At 39.8% G+C, this 16,791-nt stretch overlaps 2 protein-coding genes across 5 annotated transcripts in view; one reads left to right on the top strand and one right to left on the bottom strand.

The window, feature by feature from the left end:
• Positions 1-7,624, bottom strand: part of ranbp10 (RAN binding protein 10) — a 43,046-nt gene extending 35,422 nt beyond the window's left edge. For both annotated transcript variants that reach the window (XR_005006495.1, XM_036561595.1), the window contains exon 1: positions 6,616-7,624. Coding sequence is in view for 1 of the 2 variants with exons in the window: in XM_036561595.1 (XP_036417488.1) it covers positions 6,616-6,814 (199 nt within the window). In the remaining variant the exon portion in view is untranslated. The remainder of the gene's footprint in view (positions 1-6,615) is intronic.
• A 236-nt stretch (positions 7,625-7,860) lies between these two features.
• On the top strand, positions 7,861-16,095 carry tsnaxip1 (translin-associated factor X interacting protein 1). Of its 3 annotated transcripts, none has more exons than XM_036561593.1 (16): positions 7,861-7,996; positions 8,888-8,945; positions 9,065-9,171; positions 9,550-9,676; positions 9,846-9,939; positions 10,250-10,446; positions 11,710-11,845; positions 12,042-12,211; positions 13,011-13,170; positions 13,794-13,921; positions 14,015-14,143; positions 14,503-14,661; positions 14,768-14,877; positions 15,118-15,241; positions 15,449-15,555; positions 15,664-16,095. In XM_036561593.1, exons 1-16 carry the CDS (start codon positions 7,935-7,937, stop codon positions 15,866-15,868), a joined length of 2,073 nt encoding a protein of 690 aa, XP_036417486.1. In that variant the 5' UTR covers positions 7,861-7,934; the 3' UTR covers positions 15,869-16,095. The 3 variants fall into 3 exon arrangements, with proteins under 3 accessions (XP_036417486.1, XP_036417485.1, XP_036417487.1); XM_036561592.1 differs by having other exon boundaries at positions 11,710-11,851; XM_036561594.1 differs by lacking the exon at positions 7,861-7,996 and having other exon boundaries at positions 8,901-8,945; positions 9,065-9,124; positions 11,710-11,851.
• Positions 16,096-16,791: the final 696 nt, after the last annotated feature.

The raw sequence follows: 16,791 nt of genomic DNA, 5'->3' as shown, positions 1-16,791 counted from the left end.
GCTGTGGGCAAGGAAAAAACATCAGCAAAGAAAACTGACTTTCCTTTAAATTAATTTTAGACTGTAGGCTTACCTTTCGTGGTGACAGCACAAAATCAGCAGTAATATATAAGGAATATATTTAAAACAGAAATAGCTGAGGGTTATAGGTGAGTTTTCTAACATCAGCTACAGTATCTTATTTAGACATGTTAACGATAAAGCTGCATCACGTTCTTTACAACGCGTCCTTGGTTACTCAATTACATTAAAGCACTCGTGTTTGCGAATTAGTATAAAATGATACATACTCTTACACGCAAATACGAGCAAACTTTCCACATTTTACAGTACTGTAAAACAAAACTGTCACTGAACTGGTAGTCTATACGTTGTCTTCCTGAAATGAACCATAATAATAAATTATCAAAAAGTGATTTCAGTATTCAAATAAATGGCATCTTGAATAGTTAGTGCCCGTGCACATTTTTAGCTGTAAGCAGGACATGATGTGTTCAAGTGGTTTGGGTCAGAAACAAGAAGGGAATAATGCTCTTTGTTAACCTGTCATTAAAGATAGTATTTTTATTTGGCATTACTGCAAAAATAAAAAGCAGAACATGCGCATTAGATAAGCAATGTTTTTATCCAGTTTGTAACACTGAAAATCATAAACTCATATCAGTTTCCTCACATGTGGATGAGAGTAAGAACTTTTAAAAAAGATTTAAGCCTGCAGCGTTTACGTGCACTAGGTTGGACTGGTTTTGCCCAAGTTTCTACCTAAGGGCGTTTTCACACCAGAGCTTCTATCCAGACTCAGGACCACTTGCTCTGCGAGTTCAGTACGTTTGGTCAAGTGTGAAGCTGTTTTTGAGCCTCAGAGCGGTCCTGAGAACTGCTCTCTGGTCCTTCTGAAATCGGTGGTCTGCGGTTCGTTCCAACAAACTCTGGTGCCGTCTGCTGCACGTGTGGAAGCTATCCACTCCTGGCAAAATGAACCATGAATGATTAAAATTGCGCGATCAATCCATGGTTTGGTCAGACATCTTGTGTGAAAGCAATCAAATGACAATGAGCCCCTCCCCCAAATGAGCCCAGAATCAGTCCTGGTTGCGGACTCAAGTACTTGGGACAAGTGTGAAAAGTGTGTGTGTAAAGTCTTCAGCTAAAATTAGTTAACAATTGTTCTACTAAATTTGGTAGCACCACAAATTCTTAAGTCATGTCTTAACTAGTAACACCTAACTAGTGCAGACATTGCTTTAATGTGGCAATAACACATTCAGAACCAAGCTATAAATGTGCTACCACAGAAACATGACAGCAGCCTGCATTTCTGTGGAAGAATTATCCAGTATAGAATGATGTGTGCAAATGAAACTGAATACCTGTCCTATTTTCTCTTTATTCTTTAATATTTCCTTGCGACAACGAAATACATAGCTTTTTTTTAAACAATGGTTTCTAGCCATCTGACAGTAAACGTCAGATGTGTAACGTCAGATCGTGTAAACCTGAACTTAGTAAACAATTATGCAGACAGGTGGTGTAAACAGCTCAAGGTGAATAATTAAAACACCCAGATTACAATACAACTATCAGTGGCGACTACTGCTTTTTTTTGTTGATGCCTAGAACTCAGAAACCTAATTTTGTTTACTATACACAATCAGTACCATTGTATAGTTAGTAATAAGTACCATATTTAGCAACTGAAATATTGTGCAAAATAGTTAAAAACTGAACTGACCAATTTAGATCAGCCAGTGGGGTGTACATGCAAGTACATAACAGCTTCTTTGGTTTGGAAAAAAGGCGCCAAATGTTGTTTCACATTTGAATTCCTCAAGTTAATTGTCTAATACGTCCGTCCCACACACTCACATTTACATCTCCAAATGTCAGACTCTGCTAGAGTTCAATAAATATTACACTCATTCACGCTGTCAGTAGCAGCATCTGAGTCAAAGATTTCTCTGCTTTGCTGCAGAAAAAAGGCCATGAGACCCAACTGCTGTGTGACGCAACTAACCAACGGAGGTGTACTGCAGATGGGGCTACTGGACACACAGGCCGGCTCAGCTGGAGCAACTTTGACTTAGACTGTAACTGACTACAAATGTGGAGATGAGTGATTACTGAAATAAGCATGGCTCAGCCGTTGAGGTAAGTCGCTAAGGTTGATGTGTTTTACACTGTTTGTATGTTGTGTCATCTGGTGTATTTAAGACATATCAGTGAATCCAATAGGTTAGGAAGAATTCACTACCCACTACTACCATTTTTCGACCAAATACTGGCATTACAGATTTTGCCAAGAGCAATTTTACTGCAGCTTGACAACTCACACCGCTGAAGTGTTAAGCTCAAGAAATTGTTTCATGGTATTGGTGACATGTATCTGTATCTCCACCGCCATTACTGATACTGCATTTAGATGCCAGTATCGGCGCCAATACCAATACAGTACAGGTATCGGTGCAACCTAATTTACAACCTCAGAAAAACGAAATATTATATCATATTGTGTACTGTGGAAGTGTTGAAGTACTGTGATGATATATATTTTTCCTTTTCACCCAGCCCTACAAGTAGGGCACACAAAGAAACCTGGACAGGTCAAGGCTGAAGGATTTAAAAATGACGCAGGGGCTGACAAAACAGCACGTTCAAACAGCAGCCGGGCAGAAAAGCAGGAACAGGGGAAAAATATGAGAGGGGAACAAAGGGAGAGGGAGACGAGGAGTGGTGTGCCAGTGTTAGCAAACATAGCTTCCCAGACTCGCTCTGAGACACTAGAGGGAAGCCGACACAATCTGGTGATGTCACTGAACATGCATGATTGGCTCTTCAGGAGGCTGAAGCCCCTCTGCATGCACAAACAGTGCAGTCAGCTAACAGCAGGCACATAGCTCAGCTAATGACACACACACAACCCCACCAAACCCACTAACTTGTTAATTCTATCAAGCTTGCATTTGTCCTTCAATTTAGGTTAAAACTAGAGGTGGCACAATACCACATTTTCTTTTCTGATGAGAGATTTGTTTTTTTGGACTACCAAGCTTTAAAATTAGTTTTAATTTAAGCACTTCAGTTTAGATGAGCATCTAAAAGTAGGCCACAAAGCTTAAACAGTTTAAAGCACAATTTCACTCAATTCAATGGGTTGAATTCATTACTTTCCCCCCTCAATCTCCAAGTCAATATTTTCTGCTGATATCAGCCTTATACCAATACCCATCGCTACCTACAAACCTCTGAAGGCTTGCGTCATTCTGTAGTCATGTCCATATTAGGAACTCAAATGTTCCAGACCTGCTGTGTTTTGTCATACTTACACTGGCGAGGTTACCAATCTTATTATGTCAATTCAGTGTAGCAGTGTTAGCTTGCATGTAGCAATATTTGTATTTCCGGTCCTTAACCTCCTTATTCAGAGGATCTGCTGACAGACCCATGTAGTGCAAAATGTATTGGCTTCAGAACACAGTAGTTTACCACAGAATGCAATAGTAGCAATTTTTAAAAACTGTTCATTTTTCTCATGGAGAAAAGCGGCTTAGCCCCAGTGCTCCTACCGTGGACATGATGCCAACCACAGAGCAATGACATGACTTCAGAGGTCTATGTGCCATATCTAGTCAAAACACATCACAGAGACAGTCAAAAGAGTGAAGCACCAAGCCAATGTATTGGACTGACAACTATATTATATATAAAAAGGATATCGGTCAGTTATGACTTATCCACATTAGGTACTGCTTCACAATTGCGCTCGTTTAAAAACTGCAACAATGCGTTTTATAAACCTTCTAGAACAATCTAACTTAAAAACTGCATAATCCTAAAAACAACACTGGTGAATGACCATCTCTACTAAGGTACACCAGCCCCTACAATTGACACTGGAAAAGGTATTGGGCCAAAAAAGGCTGGATCTAGACATCTTGAATTGCACAAGTTTGTAAATAAAGATGCTAGCCTAGATTTCTTCTCGGCATCAGCAGGGGGCCATTTCAAAAGACTTCTCAGTAAGCTCAAAGTGAAGACTGTCTAATAGGAACGTTTCTTATCTCTTCTCCTTTTAGACAGACTTGACTTTGGGCTTATCTGTCTAATGGAGAAATCCTGCTTTGTGAAATATCAACTCGGTCAGCACATTAACACTGTAATTTTAGACAAAAAAGCTGTACACCAAAGCCCAGGAACTGACCTACACAGCATATGCAGGACATAAACCGTATACTCGGCCTGTTGCGTCAGCGCTCTGGATGACGGCAACCCGAGCTCAAACACTAAAGTTCAAAAATGTCAATAAAAGGAGACAAGGCCATTATCATTTATACTGTATTTACCTTGCTACCTGGTGTACAGCATGCTAAAAGCTACTAGCTTTAAATAATACGGAGTCAATGATAAAAACACATTTCAAATGAGCTATACTGCCAGAGAAGACTTGCTGTCTAAACACTGTCTGCCTCAGCTAACCAGCTAGCTGCTGACCAGGAACTAACCTACACAGGCTCAGAATGAATGACAGGCCTCGCTTCAGAGCTGTCCTGTTTTTCTTTTTAGGTTCTTTCGATTAGGTACTGGGTGAAAAACATAAGACTAACTCAGTAACCTCTCAGCTCCCTTTAAAGGCCACTCTCAAGCCCTCGACTCAAACACAAAAGCCAAAAACACAGCACACACAAAGCCAGTATGCTCTGACCGCCACGCTGTCCTGCTCTCCCAATTAAAGCTGAGGCAGCTCTTATCTTGACAAAGCAGGGCCTTGCACAAATTAGCTTCAATTTAGCCCAGAGAAACGGAAACTGGCACACTGGCCAAAATAGCACTGAAATCACAAGGGTGAGGCAGGAGTAGCAGGTTAAATCCAGCTGCCACAAACCTGCTGAGACAATAGGGTGCGAAGGGACAGATTAGGATGGAGAGCCAAGCCGAAAGTGGGTGCTTTTGTCAGAGGTAATCAAAGGCATTATGCCGAGCACAAACACAGACCACTGTCAAGATCCTGACCTCATACTCTCAGCACAGAGTGATCAAAACACTCAATATTATGAACTGCACACATAATGATATTCTATTGTGCAATGAAATCAATATCACAATAGACCTGAGCAGCAGGGAGGCTCATAATAGCACAAGTAAGATGACTGAACATTTTTCTCTATTGTTGCCAACCAGATTCACGTACAAAACAGAGCAGTAAACATACACCTCATCTGTATGGGGTGCTCATCTCATCTGTAAAGAATTGCTGAAACACGAGAGCTGACAGATCACCAAATGGCACAACAGAATTCAATCAGAAAGAGTGGCAGCTCTATTTTCGACTGAGCAGTTTTGTTCATCTATAATAGGAAGGCGATTGGAGACATCTGCTCTAATGGGACACTATGTTCGAGACGTTTGACTGCTGAATGTGCCTGTGTGCTTGTTTCGCTCAGATATTACTGCCATTTGAAATGCTCGCTTGTACAATGGACCGATGCGCTCTGACCCCCTCTAACGAGATAATAAATCCCCATCGCACCGCAAGCCCGTTTGCTTAGTATTGCAGCAGGCAGGGCAAAGCGAGTTCACCGTCGGAGAGGTTATAAAACGTACAGGGCCGCTTAACCAGATGATGAATACCAACGCTAGGGTTTCACTGCGTTTCATCAGAGCCCCGGACCCGTCTGCTTAACAACACTGCACATCTGCACCGGGAAAAGAGTGCAGAAGGCGCAGAAGGCGTCTGTGTGGCCGGACAGCGGCAGAGCTGACAGACATAAATCGTGCCAGGAGTCAAAATGACTTGAAATGGCCGGTAATTCACAATCGAGAGTTCATCCGATGTTTATTTCGCCCGGCACAAGTTAACACGCACACGCCCGAGTTCAGTGTATGGGCAAAACGATGATGTGTAGCTAAATCCGCGGTTCAGTTAGGCATTAAGTGTAAATCACACATAAAATAATAAAGTTGATCTGGATCATTTAGGTGTTCGGCCTGTTGCGACACCGCTGTAGGTGAGAGAAAGCCGAGCAGAAAACCCACCGACCCTTCTGGCTCTGATGTTCAAAAAGACCCACAACAGAAGAAGAGACATTGTTATTAACGAGTATTTAAAGCATTTCTATCGTTACTGCATCTGCCTTGCTAAGCTACCTGTTTTCATCCGGTGTTCGGCTTGCTAACGCTTACTAGCTTTGAATAATGTACTAAAATTAAACGGGGAATTAGTTTAGGTTAAACAAAAAACATGCTTATCGTGGCGTATAATGTTTCTGGGATACAAAGTCAGCGATAAAAGTACATATAGCTTAACTAACTCATTCGAATATGTCCAAACAAGACTGTCCTGTCTAAACACGGTTCGCCTCAGCTAAGCAGCTAGCCGCTGTCGCTAGCCAAGCGGTGAGATGTGTTTTGCTGTAATCTGTCACCCGTTGGGGAATATTCCTCTTTCCTCTCTTGAAACAAAGCAGAGGGACGGAAAAGCAGCTCGGAGAGATGGCACACACACAAACACACTCCAACAAACACATACACATAACAACACACAATCTGCCCGTGGGGCGGCCGAGGCCCGAAAGCCGACGGCCGAAACAGCGTTGGAGAGTTGCTGTCACGGCTGTGTACCTTTGTAATGCACCCGCAGATTGTTCTGCGAGAGCCCGATGTAGCTGTACTTATCCTTGGGGCTCCAGGATCGGGGTAACGGGGTCTCTTCCTCGTTCACGGCCGGGTATAGCCGCTTCAAACGCTCGTTCAGCTCCTGCTCTTGGTCATTCGAAGCAGGATCACCCGGCAGCAGGCTCCCCGCTCCAAGCTCTGCCATTTTCCCGTTTTTCGTCTTCTAATTCCTACCCTGTTGTGTCAATCCGCTAAAAAGGGGGGGGGAGAGCGATAGACTGAGCAGAAACAGCAGTAGCGATATCCCCGGATAAGCAACGCTCCTACAGTAGAACGCGCAGAGACGTTTGGGTAATGTCGTTCGAAGGACGACCCTGCGTGTTACCTAACGACGACACCAGCAGAGCTGTAAACTACAAAACCCAGAAATAACGGGACTCTGAAAAAAGAGTGATCGAGTGAAGTAGAAGCCTAGTACAAGTAGTTATAGGAATTAATTAGTGCTTTCTCAGTTTATTTGCTACAACTTAGGCGTCAGACGTCGTTTATCTTTCGGATCCTTTGAGAATCAGTATCTCTGTTCTTGCGTTCAGGAAAACAATTTCACACACAACTACTCTCGCTAAGTACAGTACAACTCTTTATGTAACAGAGATCATATTAATCCTTATGTCTTTCCAGGCATTATGAAAGCCTGAGCCACGGAACATTTTGTGCAGATTTGGCGCACAGCGAAGCCCTTCTTTTTAACTGTAAATCGGCAATGTTTGCGGCGGTTACACGAGATATTTCAGTAACACTATTCTTGGACTTTAGTGACGTCACATCAACAAAGCTTGATTTATTGATGGTCAGAGTACAAAATGTATTAATCAGATTTCTAGTATACAGTCACAGTGAGATTAATAGCTACTACGTCAGCAGAGTCCTTTTTGAATTAGCTGTTCACTCTGGAAAAACAGGCGCTGCGCTGCGAGCAGGCTCAGAAAAACAAGTCCGTGGATCATGTGTGAAAGAGATGGGCATGTTCAGCGTTGCCTTGATGAAATATTGCGTCGATTCAGGAATGTTGACATTGCGCCAGCACTGGTACTTCCTTTAAGAAAACATATTTGAATGTGTACTTAATTTTAATGAATAACGAGCTAGGAGCGGGTACATTATTTTTTGCCACAGACAGTAAATCATCTTTTCTTTCAGGCACGCTACGGCCACCTGTCCATTGAAGGTCTTGGTGGGGTCCTTCGATACTATGGTAACCATTTATAAACAACAACAATGCCGTGCCGTGAGGTTTTGTTAAAGTGAAGACACTTTTTATTTGAATGCTTTTCTGCATGTCGGTACAAAAGGACGCACGATTGCCGCCCCTCTCAACGTCTGAAAGGCAAGAATAAATATGGTTAACAAATGTGGGCAACATCTAAAAACAACGTTAAAACGTATCGAAACGATGTAGAGCTGCAGTCTTTAAAACGACAGAGAGATCGCTGTCACACCCAGCTGCTTCTCTACTCACTGATTTAGGTTCCTGCTGTGAGAAGAAACCGTTCATGCATTTCTATTTGTATTTCCATGGCTCAATTTTTAAAAAATAAAGCTCTCAGTACATGCAATTTGTCATGGCTAACGATATCTAGGTTTAAACCTGAAGTAGCTGTAACTTTTCTCTGTAGATGAGCATATTGTTCAAAATTTATGAATAATTCAGTCCTCAATATGTAAACAGAGTCATTCAGAATGGTTTGATGTAAAATGGTTCACTGTAGAGAAACTTACAGACTCAGATTTATTTACAGTGGTGGTAATAGGAACCAAGGTTCCCAATGTCTATGTCCATTATATTCACTACCCAAACCCAACAGTGAACCTATACGTGTCTTCTGAGTTTTATATGTAAAGTTGATAATGGTAAAATAGTCATAAATCTGAAAAAAGTTTTCTTTGTGGACTATTTTGCCTTAAAATGCCCTGTGTGTACCCCATCTAATGAATAGATTTGAATAAATAATGAGAAGTAAACATAAAACAATGTCTCAAACATCAAGCTAAGTATTCATAACTGTTTCATGTAATAACTTTCTGTGAGGGAGCTTTTAGAGGTGGACGTCTGGTTTCCTTACTAAATTTAGTTAGTTTATACGGCTTAAAAACATAAGGAATATGTCTGCTTTCAATAGTAGCAGTATCTACACATACCTCAAACAATGTTTTTACTGTTTGTGAATTGTCAACAGTAGGTGCCATGCCAGTAGTTTGTGTTTCTTCTTTGTTCTAGGACTTCATCAGGCAAGGGGACTCAATGGCAAGTGAGGCCTGCTTCAAGATTACTCAGAGTTAGTAGCCTATGATCTTATTAGGACATACTCTAACAATAACTTGCCATGTCTGCACTCATTCTGTTCTGTGTGTGTCTCACAGGCCTTCATTTAAAATGACATCCCTGTTCTTTCAGAATAAAGGTGCTGATACCTCTGGCTACCTTTCAACCTGGCCTGCCCACATCACCTCTCAGGTTGTCCGGCAAAAAACTCCTTCATCTGGAGTGAATGAGCATCATGGGTCTGTTATCAGAAGATTGAAAACTTAAATGTTATTACATATTAAACACACAAAAATAAAGGCGTATATAATGTGTTATGTCTTTTTTTTAGAACTCAAATGTTTTCTAGTAATGTTAAAATCACATTTTTTGAGAGAATATAATAACGTCTCTCTAAAGCACACATTTATGTTATTATTTGCATTTATTTTATTGTTTATATGAAAGAAGTATTAATTCTTTTTTATTCATGCATATCAAGTAGGGTGTCGTTAACTGTTCCCAAAAGATACATGCCAAATATGAAGAACAATTCATGTTCAGCGTAATGCATCATGTTGTCGTTCAGAAACAATCCCGGCGGTGGCTCATACCTCATAATGCATTGTGTGCTGCAGAAGCAGTGATGAATTTGGAGGACCTATTTCTAAGCCACGGTTCTTGGAACAGCTAGAGTGCTTTCTGAGGAGAGAACTGACATCTCTAGACATGCTTAGCCCCAAACTCCAGGAGCGCAAACTTCAGGTTGACACTTTAGACTTGGAGACAATTTTAACTTGTATATAGCAGAGATTTGTTGTTAGTTTGGTGCCAAGTTCTTGTTTTTAACTGTTCCCAAAAGATACATGCCAAATATGAAGTAATGCATCATGTCGTTGAGTAATGCTGATATTTTCTTGTCTGTCTTATGAAGGCTTACCGGGAGGTTTTTGACTATTTTATTGAGAACTTTAAAACATACAAGCCGCTGCTGTCCGCCATCAAAAATGAATATGACATCACTCTTGGTATGTATACATTTTGCTCCAAATGATTGTATAATGAATTTACTGTATAGCCTTATTGTCAGTTTCACAAAGCACTACTTTCCTCAAAATAGTTGCAAATTACAACATTAACCTCAAGTCCTTGATCAGGCTTCTGCCTAATAATGCTCAGTAATGTAAACTTATGATAATAGACATTAAAAGAAAGTCTGGCATCCACATGCTAAATTATATGTAATGTTCTAATTTACAGAATGTACTAAAGGCCTGCAACTTCATTCTGACTCTGGTGTAAGTTTTGCTTATGAGGTTTTGTTAACTGTTGTCCCAGCGTATTTGCAGGAACAGATCCGTGAGCTGGAGCCTCTCCGGGCTCAGTTGGTGCTGCTGTCTGAGCAGTGTGAGAAGAAGATTCTGGGTTTGAGGGAGCAGGAGAGGACTGAGATCAGGGCTTTAAAACAGGAGCGCCAGCATCTTCAGCAGGTCATTGAGAGCATGAGGGAGCAACAGAGAGCCTTGCAGACACAGGTCAGACCTGTTCTATCATCCATCCTGTTGTAATTTCGTACCTGCCTAAGGGATCTGTATATTGTTGTTAGAGACTTGTAATTTAACAGACTTGGTAAACTCTACAAACCTTATTTATTTAGGATTTTTCAATGTAGTGGATTTAGAGTGCTGCTTCATTAAGGCTACGCAACCATGTGTTCTAAAGGAGACAGTGAATTGGTAAAAATAAAAATCGGTGTTGTTTTAAATAGATTAAACTGCTTAAATGTTTTTTTTATTTTAATTGATCAGAATTAAATCAGGTTAACTGCTGATTGAATTTAACAAATCCATACAATAACTGGAGCACACAGAGAAGTCAGGAACCAAACCTGTGTTCTCCTAGCCAGCTCACAAGATATCAATGGCTTTTACTTAATCGTTACTTTTTATTATATAAACATTGATTTATATGTATAGTACAGTGCAAAAGTCAAAGTCCACCCTTGCTTTATTTCATTTCCAGTCTATGGCCATTAAGAACAAGTTATTCATTTTTCAGTGTCAGGAAAAAAGCAGAAAATATATTTAACAGAAAATTAAATAGAAGCCTCAACATCTAAACAACAACTTTAATATATATATATATTTCAGTTTTTAGTGAGTTTTTTCAGTTTTTAGTGAGCTTCCATTCTCTTCAGAAGACTTGCTTTCAGTTTTTTAAAAGAAATCTGCAGGGATATTTTTTACATCTCCAAATAATGAATAACTTGTATTTGATAACTTTTTGGAGTGGAAATTGAATAAATCAAGTATGGTCTCTGACTTTTGCACAGTACTGTATTCTAATGTTATGCAGTTTTTCCAAGCAAAAACACACTCACTGCCAGAAATAGCTTTAAACAACTTTTATTAGAGTAAATTGTCTTGGCAGTATTGGGAGATGTATCTGACTAGTCTTGAAAAGGGCTTGAATTAGATATTTGAGATGGCATTGGAGCTCTGTGATAACATCACTGTCAGTGTTTGTATGCAGAGATAAAAGAGTTTAATTGTTGTGCTGTAGTTTATCCCATTATCTAAAGTGCAATCTAATCAGTTGGTTCTGTTTCCCTTCTTAGTAAGATAACATGACAAGTCATTCCTATTGTATTGAAAGTTAGAAATACCTTAAACGTATAACATCCAAAGGATGAAGGGCTTGTGGTGCTCTAACACACTAAAACTACTAGAATGTTGTTCACAGTATGTGCACTTAATTTATTTCAATGTTGACTTCTTCTGTCTTGGGTTTCTTCTCAGGTTTATCATCTAGAGAAGGAACTAGCAGCGCAGTATCTGCAGTACAGGGAGGAGTGTGATGCCCGCAAGCTGCTCATTGCAAATATCAGCAGCATGAGCTACAGCCCAGAGGAGGAGCCTGACGTGGGGCATGATGGTGACAGTCAGTAATACTCAGCAGATAATCCTGAGAATCAGTAGATGCTTTTGGCCACACAGAGGCACTATGAGTCATTGATCGCAGTTGGAAGAAGTCAGCCTGGATTTTGATCAAACACTGATGGACCGAGTTCATATGTTGGTTTCCAATGAATACAATAAGTCAGTGTGTTCATTCTTTCCTCTTCTTTTAGAGGAGCAATCTGAGGATCCTGTGAAGGTGAAGCTGGCTCTAAAGGTGTGTAGAGAGGGTCTAAGCAGGGCCCAGGTGGAGCTGAACCGCTTGCATGCAGAATATGGAGATGTGGTTCCTCGTAGAGACTGGGAGAATCTAGACCGCATGTATAGAGAGAACCTCCTAAAGGTATGAGTCAGCACTTCATGTGACTCCCAGCAAAACCAAGGCATTGTGTATTTTTTTCCCACAAAATAACATTTCCAAATGCAGTTAACACTAAATACAGGCAGTTTCTTTTTCTATGACAACAGTGACAGTATTACTTTAGGACCTAGTTAACATTTTAAAAAGACCATATCATGAAAAATGCACTTTCCTCAGTCTTTTTTAATCATTGTTAAATGTTCAAAATGTACCCTTCACCCCCCAATCCTTAAGGTCCAAGCAGTTTATTTTGAATTTATTGTTTTTGTTATGTCACAAACACCAACACATTTACATTTGTCTACCTACTCAGCATATAGCATGTTAGCCCCGCTCACTCACACTGAGCTTATAGAGTCTTTCAGCCTGGACTGCTTGTACGATTGATAAAATATCCATATTTCAGTCTTAAAAGCACAATAACAAAAACTCTAAGGGGTAAAGAGAGGTTAAAAAGGGTCATGTAAAAATTAATTAGGACTGATTTGCATAAAACAACACATATGTTGAATTTGGATTTCGGGAACAAAAAAACAAGACACCAGACAAAAATAGGCTATGGGCTATTATAAATCAAAAGAGCAGGGGAAATACAGTTGGACATCCCAAAAGGTTGTGTAACAACATACGTAAGTCCTTAGGTTAAAGCTTCCCAGCCATAAAATGAATCTGGTCAATGTACAAAATTGTAAAATGCCAAAAATCTTGATTATATCAACAGTATACAGATCAGCCAGCACAGCTCAAGCACTGACATTGAGACTTGGATTCCCTGTTGCAGCTGGAGACCTTACAGTCAGACTTTGACCAAATGAAGGCAGAATATGACACGCTGCTAGACGTACACCGTCAGGTCAGCCTGCAGAGAGACAGCCTTCAGAATGACCTAGAGGTTTTCCGAGAGGCCTCCACTCCTAGACCACACTGGGAGCAGTGTGCAGGTATAGTGCTATGTGCCAGTACCCCCATTAAAAATGTAATGTATTGAAAATATATTCCAATTCCAATTTTTTCAATAAAATAAACCATTTTTGATTGCAGATAAATATAGCTTGTAGAAGGATTCTAATATGTTAGTCATGTGCACCTTCACCGGTTTCACATGGTTTGTCACAAACTGAGATTCTTAGAAAAAGAAAAAATAAATCTAGAATGATAAAAGGAGTTATAGATGACACTAAAATGAATGAGAATGCTGTATGACATCAAGAATGAAGTAATAAGAAAAGTAATATCCAGAATGCTGTGTGTGTTAAAAGTGGTGGTCAAATATCGAGGCCAAAACCTGATTCTAAATAGATTATAACATTATATTTTTCATTTTATAATTTATCATTTTATAAATATTTTAATATTTTAACTATTGAGTAGAACATCTAAAATTATATTTAAATCTACATTCTGAGTTGAGCATAAAACAACAAAAATGATTCATATGACACGTGATTCCAAACTTTTGAACAGCTGTATATTCCATTGTCCTATGGGCTTATTGAGAGAAGCAATGGAGAAAGTGTACAGACTGTTACTGTATTGTTTGTGTAACCCTACATCTTGTTTTAAGACATGCTTGGCGGCAGGGAGCCCTGCTCTGAGATCTTTGAGGGCCAACCCAGTAAGAAAAGGCTGGAGATTCTGCTGGAGGAGCTGAACAGCATGGGCTTGGAGCAGAAAGAGTTCTTCAGTGGACAGGTGAGTCCAACTACTACCTGCACCTGCACTTCTTGTGGCTGGTGGAACTTGAGAGGACCTGCCTTCTAATAAAGACGGTTTTTGTTTTCCCAGGGTGTCTCTAATGATGTTCCCATCTACCTGCGCTATGAGGGGCAACTGAAGAACCTCAGGCTGAAAAAAGCTGATGTTGTCAGAATTATAAAGGACATATGGAGAGAAAAAGCTTGTGAAGAAGAGAAGGTAGCACCAGTTAGTTCAGTGCCTTGAAGTTAGTCAAACAAGCCTATACAGCCTACATACGGTATAAGTTTTTCAGCCTGGATTGCTTTTTGAATGAAGGACAACCAATCGGAAAAAGATCATTTACACATTTTGTTCTTAAAGACACATTGATGAAAAAACAGCTTGTTTAATTCTAGGAGATAAAAAGGTTGAAAATGGTCATGTAAAAATGAATTATGACTGATTTTAGTACATAAAAGCACACAGGTGTTGTAAATGGACTTTAGGGAAAAAAATAAGACACAAGAAAAATGCAAGATATAGGGCCTTTAAAGCAGTTGATAATGTCTTTCTTGGTGGTTTGCTTTTCCAATAAGACGGATGACAGCAGTGATCTGAAGAAATTTCTACACCAGTATCTGCAGAGACAGCAGGGAAAGCAGGCGGGACAGTGGGCCTACAGCCTACTGGACGGCATCAAGCGTAACCTGAAAGATGATTTCATCTGCCTCTTCTATGACATCCTCACAGACAAGGTTGGTTCTTGAACCTGAGGCACCACCTGTGGAGGTACAGCTTATGAAGTACTGATCAGTTAATAATTAAGTGTAAAAAATGCTGATTTATGTTGATGTGTGGCAGGTGGATGAGAGTTTGTACCATGGCCAGACCCACCTTCTGTCTCACCTGCTCAAAGTGTTCATACAAAGTGACAGCACTGAGAGTGGTTCGCTTACTACGTCTGAATTCAGGTGGGGGAGGTATTAAAATTGTGTTGAAGGCTGGTTTCCTGGATATTAATTAAAACTTTAACTAAAAGTCCTGAACTACATCGTAATGTCAGTGGTGATTCACCATTAAAAAAGCTGTATTACTCTAGATTTAGGATTAATCTGGTCTGGGAAACTGTCTCTGATTCTTTTAAGTCATTTGCTGCACTGAAGAATAAAAATTTGAATAATGGTCGATCATGAGAAACTACTGATTTACAGAGAGGCTCTGAGGACAGCTTTCCCCCTGAAGAAAGATCAGGATTTAGAGGAGCTAGTGGTGGCTGCACAATCAGAACTGGAGGCCAGTGGAGGAAGCTTTGCCTATCAGAGGCTGTACACAGAGGTGAGCTCTAAATGTATCTACATGGAAAATGTTCTGAATTTACCTACCATAGAATTTTATTATGTTCATATAATGTATTATTTTCAAACAATGTGTTGTACTAATACTGTACTGATTCATCAGTTATAATTTCAACATTAATCAGATATGATGTTATATGATAAAATGATGCCACCTAAAATGATCCTATGTTTCTTCCCATGCCAGGATGCAGATGGAAAGCATGGTGAATTCCTTGGTCTTGTGAAAAGGCAGGCCATGGCAGAGAGAGATCATTACATCAACCAGCTGAGGACACAGCTAGAAGGCAAAGGGTAAGAGTCCACTAATTCCTCAAAAATAATAGCTAACTGATGGTATTACACAAATAGAGTTCAACAATTTGGATGTTGAATAGTCCTGTCCCACATGGCGCCTTGCAGGGAAGTGGGTCTGGAGGACTTAAGGTCTGCTTTCACAACAATTGATCCTGCACTGGACTCTGCATCTCTGGATTGGAACCTACGTAAAGCCTTTCAAACTAAAGACCTGCACCTGCACACAGCACTTCTGGACACTGAGATTGCCCTTCAGCGCCTCTCAGTGGCCAACGTAAGCAGGGCCGGACCCATGACTCAGCCTGAGTAAACTCACCACAGTTCTTTGAAACATATTACACATGCTTATATGGAGCCACATGTTAGACCATGTGACACATTCATTAGAAATTCTGCATATGAGGTAAAGTTCATTTTGAAATCAAGAGAAATGAATAAGTAACAAATATATTTTATCACTTGTTCTCTTTTATAGATTTAGTTTTACTTTTTGTATTTTGGGAAAGCATTAAAAGACATCAGTAACTATCAGCAAAATTAGTCAACTGTGTCATTTATTCAGTGAAGAATGGATATCAACACAGTGCTATATCATATATAAGAGTTTTTACTGCAAAGACTAGTCATCAATCAGCAGTCGTCACATTATCTCTGTGAATTAGGTCTAATTGAGTTAACACAAACTGGCTTAAAATAATCATTTATCGATGTCAAATTATGTTTGATTGTTATGTAATGAAAAAAAAAGTTATAGTTATACGCTCTGTTTGTAATTATTATAGCAAAGACCCAGCGCAGTAGCCGAATTCATTCAAAAGGAACCAATGAACTCTCAGAAAGCCTTATCCTGAGTAATGCTTGAAACTGAAGAATACAAAACTTTGTCGAAAGCTTAAATAGACATTGAGAACTTAACATACCTGTATTTACCTGCTGTGTTACTGCCAGCTGCAACAGTTTATATTACCATATATTACATAAGATAAATATTTTCCATCAAGAAATAGAGAAGTGGGAGATAAGTGCTATAAGTTGCCTCTCACATGGACCCCTCCAACCCTTTATTTTTTAATAGTGAAAAGTAATACAGTAAACTGAAAGAAACATGATTCATGAACTTAAAGAGTGACTAGGACCAGACTGACTGAAGAACGCAGTGAGAAGGATTGATCATTATTTAAGGTATCAAAGGGTTTAGATTGTTTCTATTGGGAATTATCAACTACGTTTCTG

Source organism: Colossoma macropomum, unplaced genomic scaffold (assembly GCF_904425465.1).
Source record: "Colossoma macropomum unplaced genomic scaffold, Colossoma_macropomum, whole genome shotgun sequence".
Taxonomy (NCBI): Eukaryota; Metazoa; Chordata; class Actinopteri; order Characiformes; family Serrasalmidae; genus Colossoma; species Colossoma macropomum.
This window is presented reverse-complemented; position numbering and strand designations above follow the sequence as displayed.

Excerpts from the sequence above, each read along its gene's own strand:
- tsnaxip1 (XM_036561592.1), top strand. The coding sequence starts at position 7,935 with ATGCTTTTCTGCATGTCGGTACAAAAGGACGCACGATTGCCGCCCCTC. Across the intron at positions 9,172-9,549 it reads GGAGTGAATGAGCATCATGG|AAGCAGTGATGAATTTGGAG; the intron begins GTCTGTTATCAG and ends TGTGTGCTGCAG. Across the intron at positions 13,171-13,793 it reads ACACTGGGAGCAGTGTGCAG|ACATGCTTGGCGGCAGGGAG; the intron begins GTATAGTGCTAT and ends TCTTGTTTTAAG.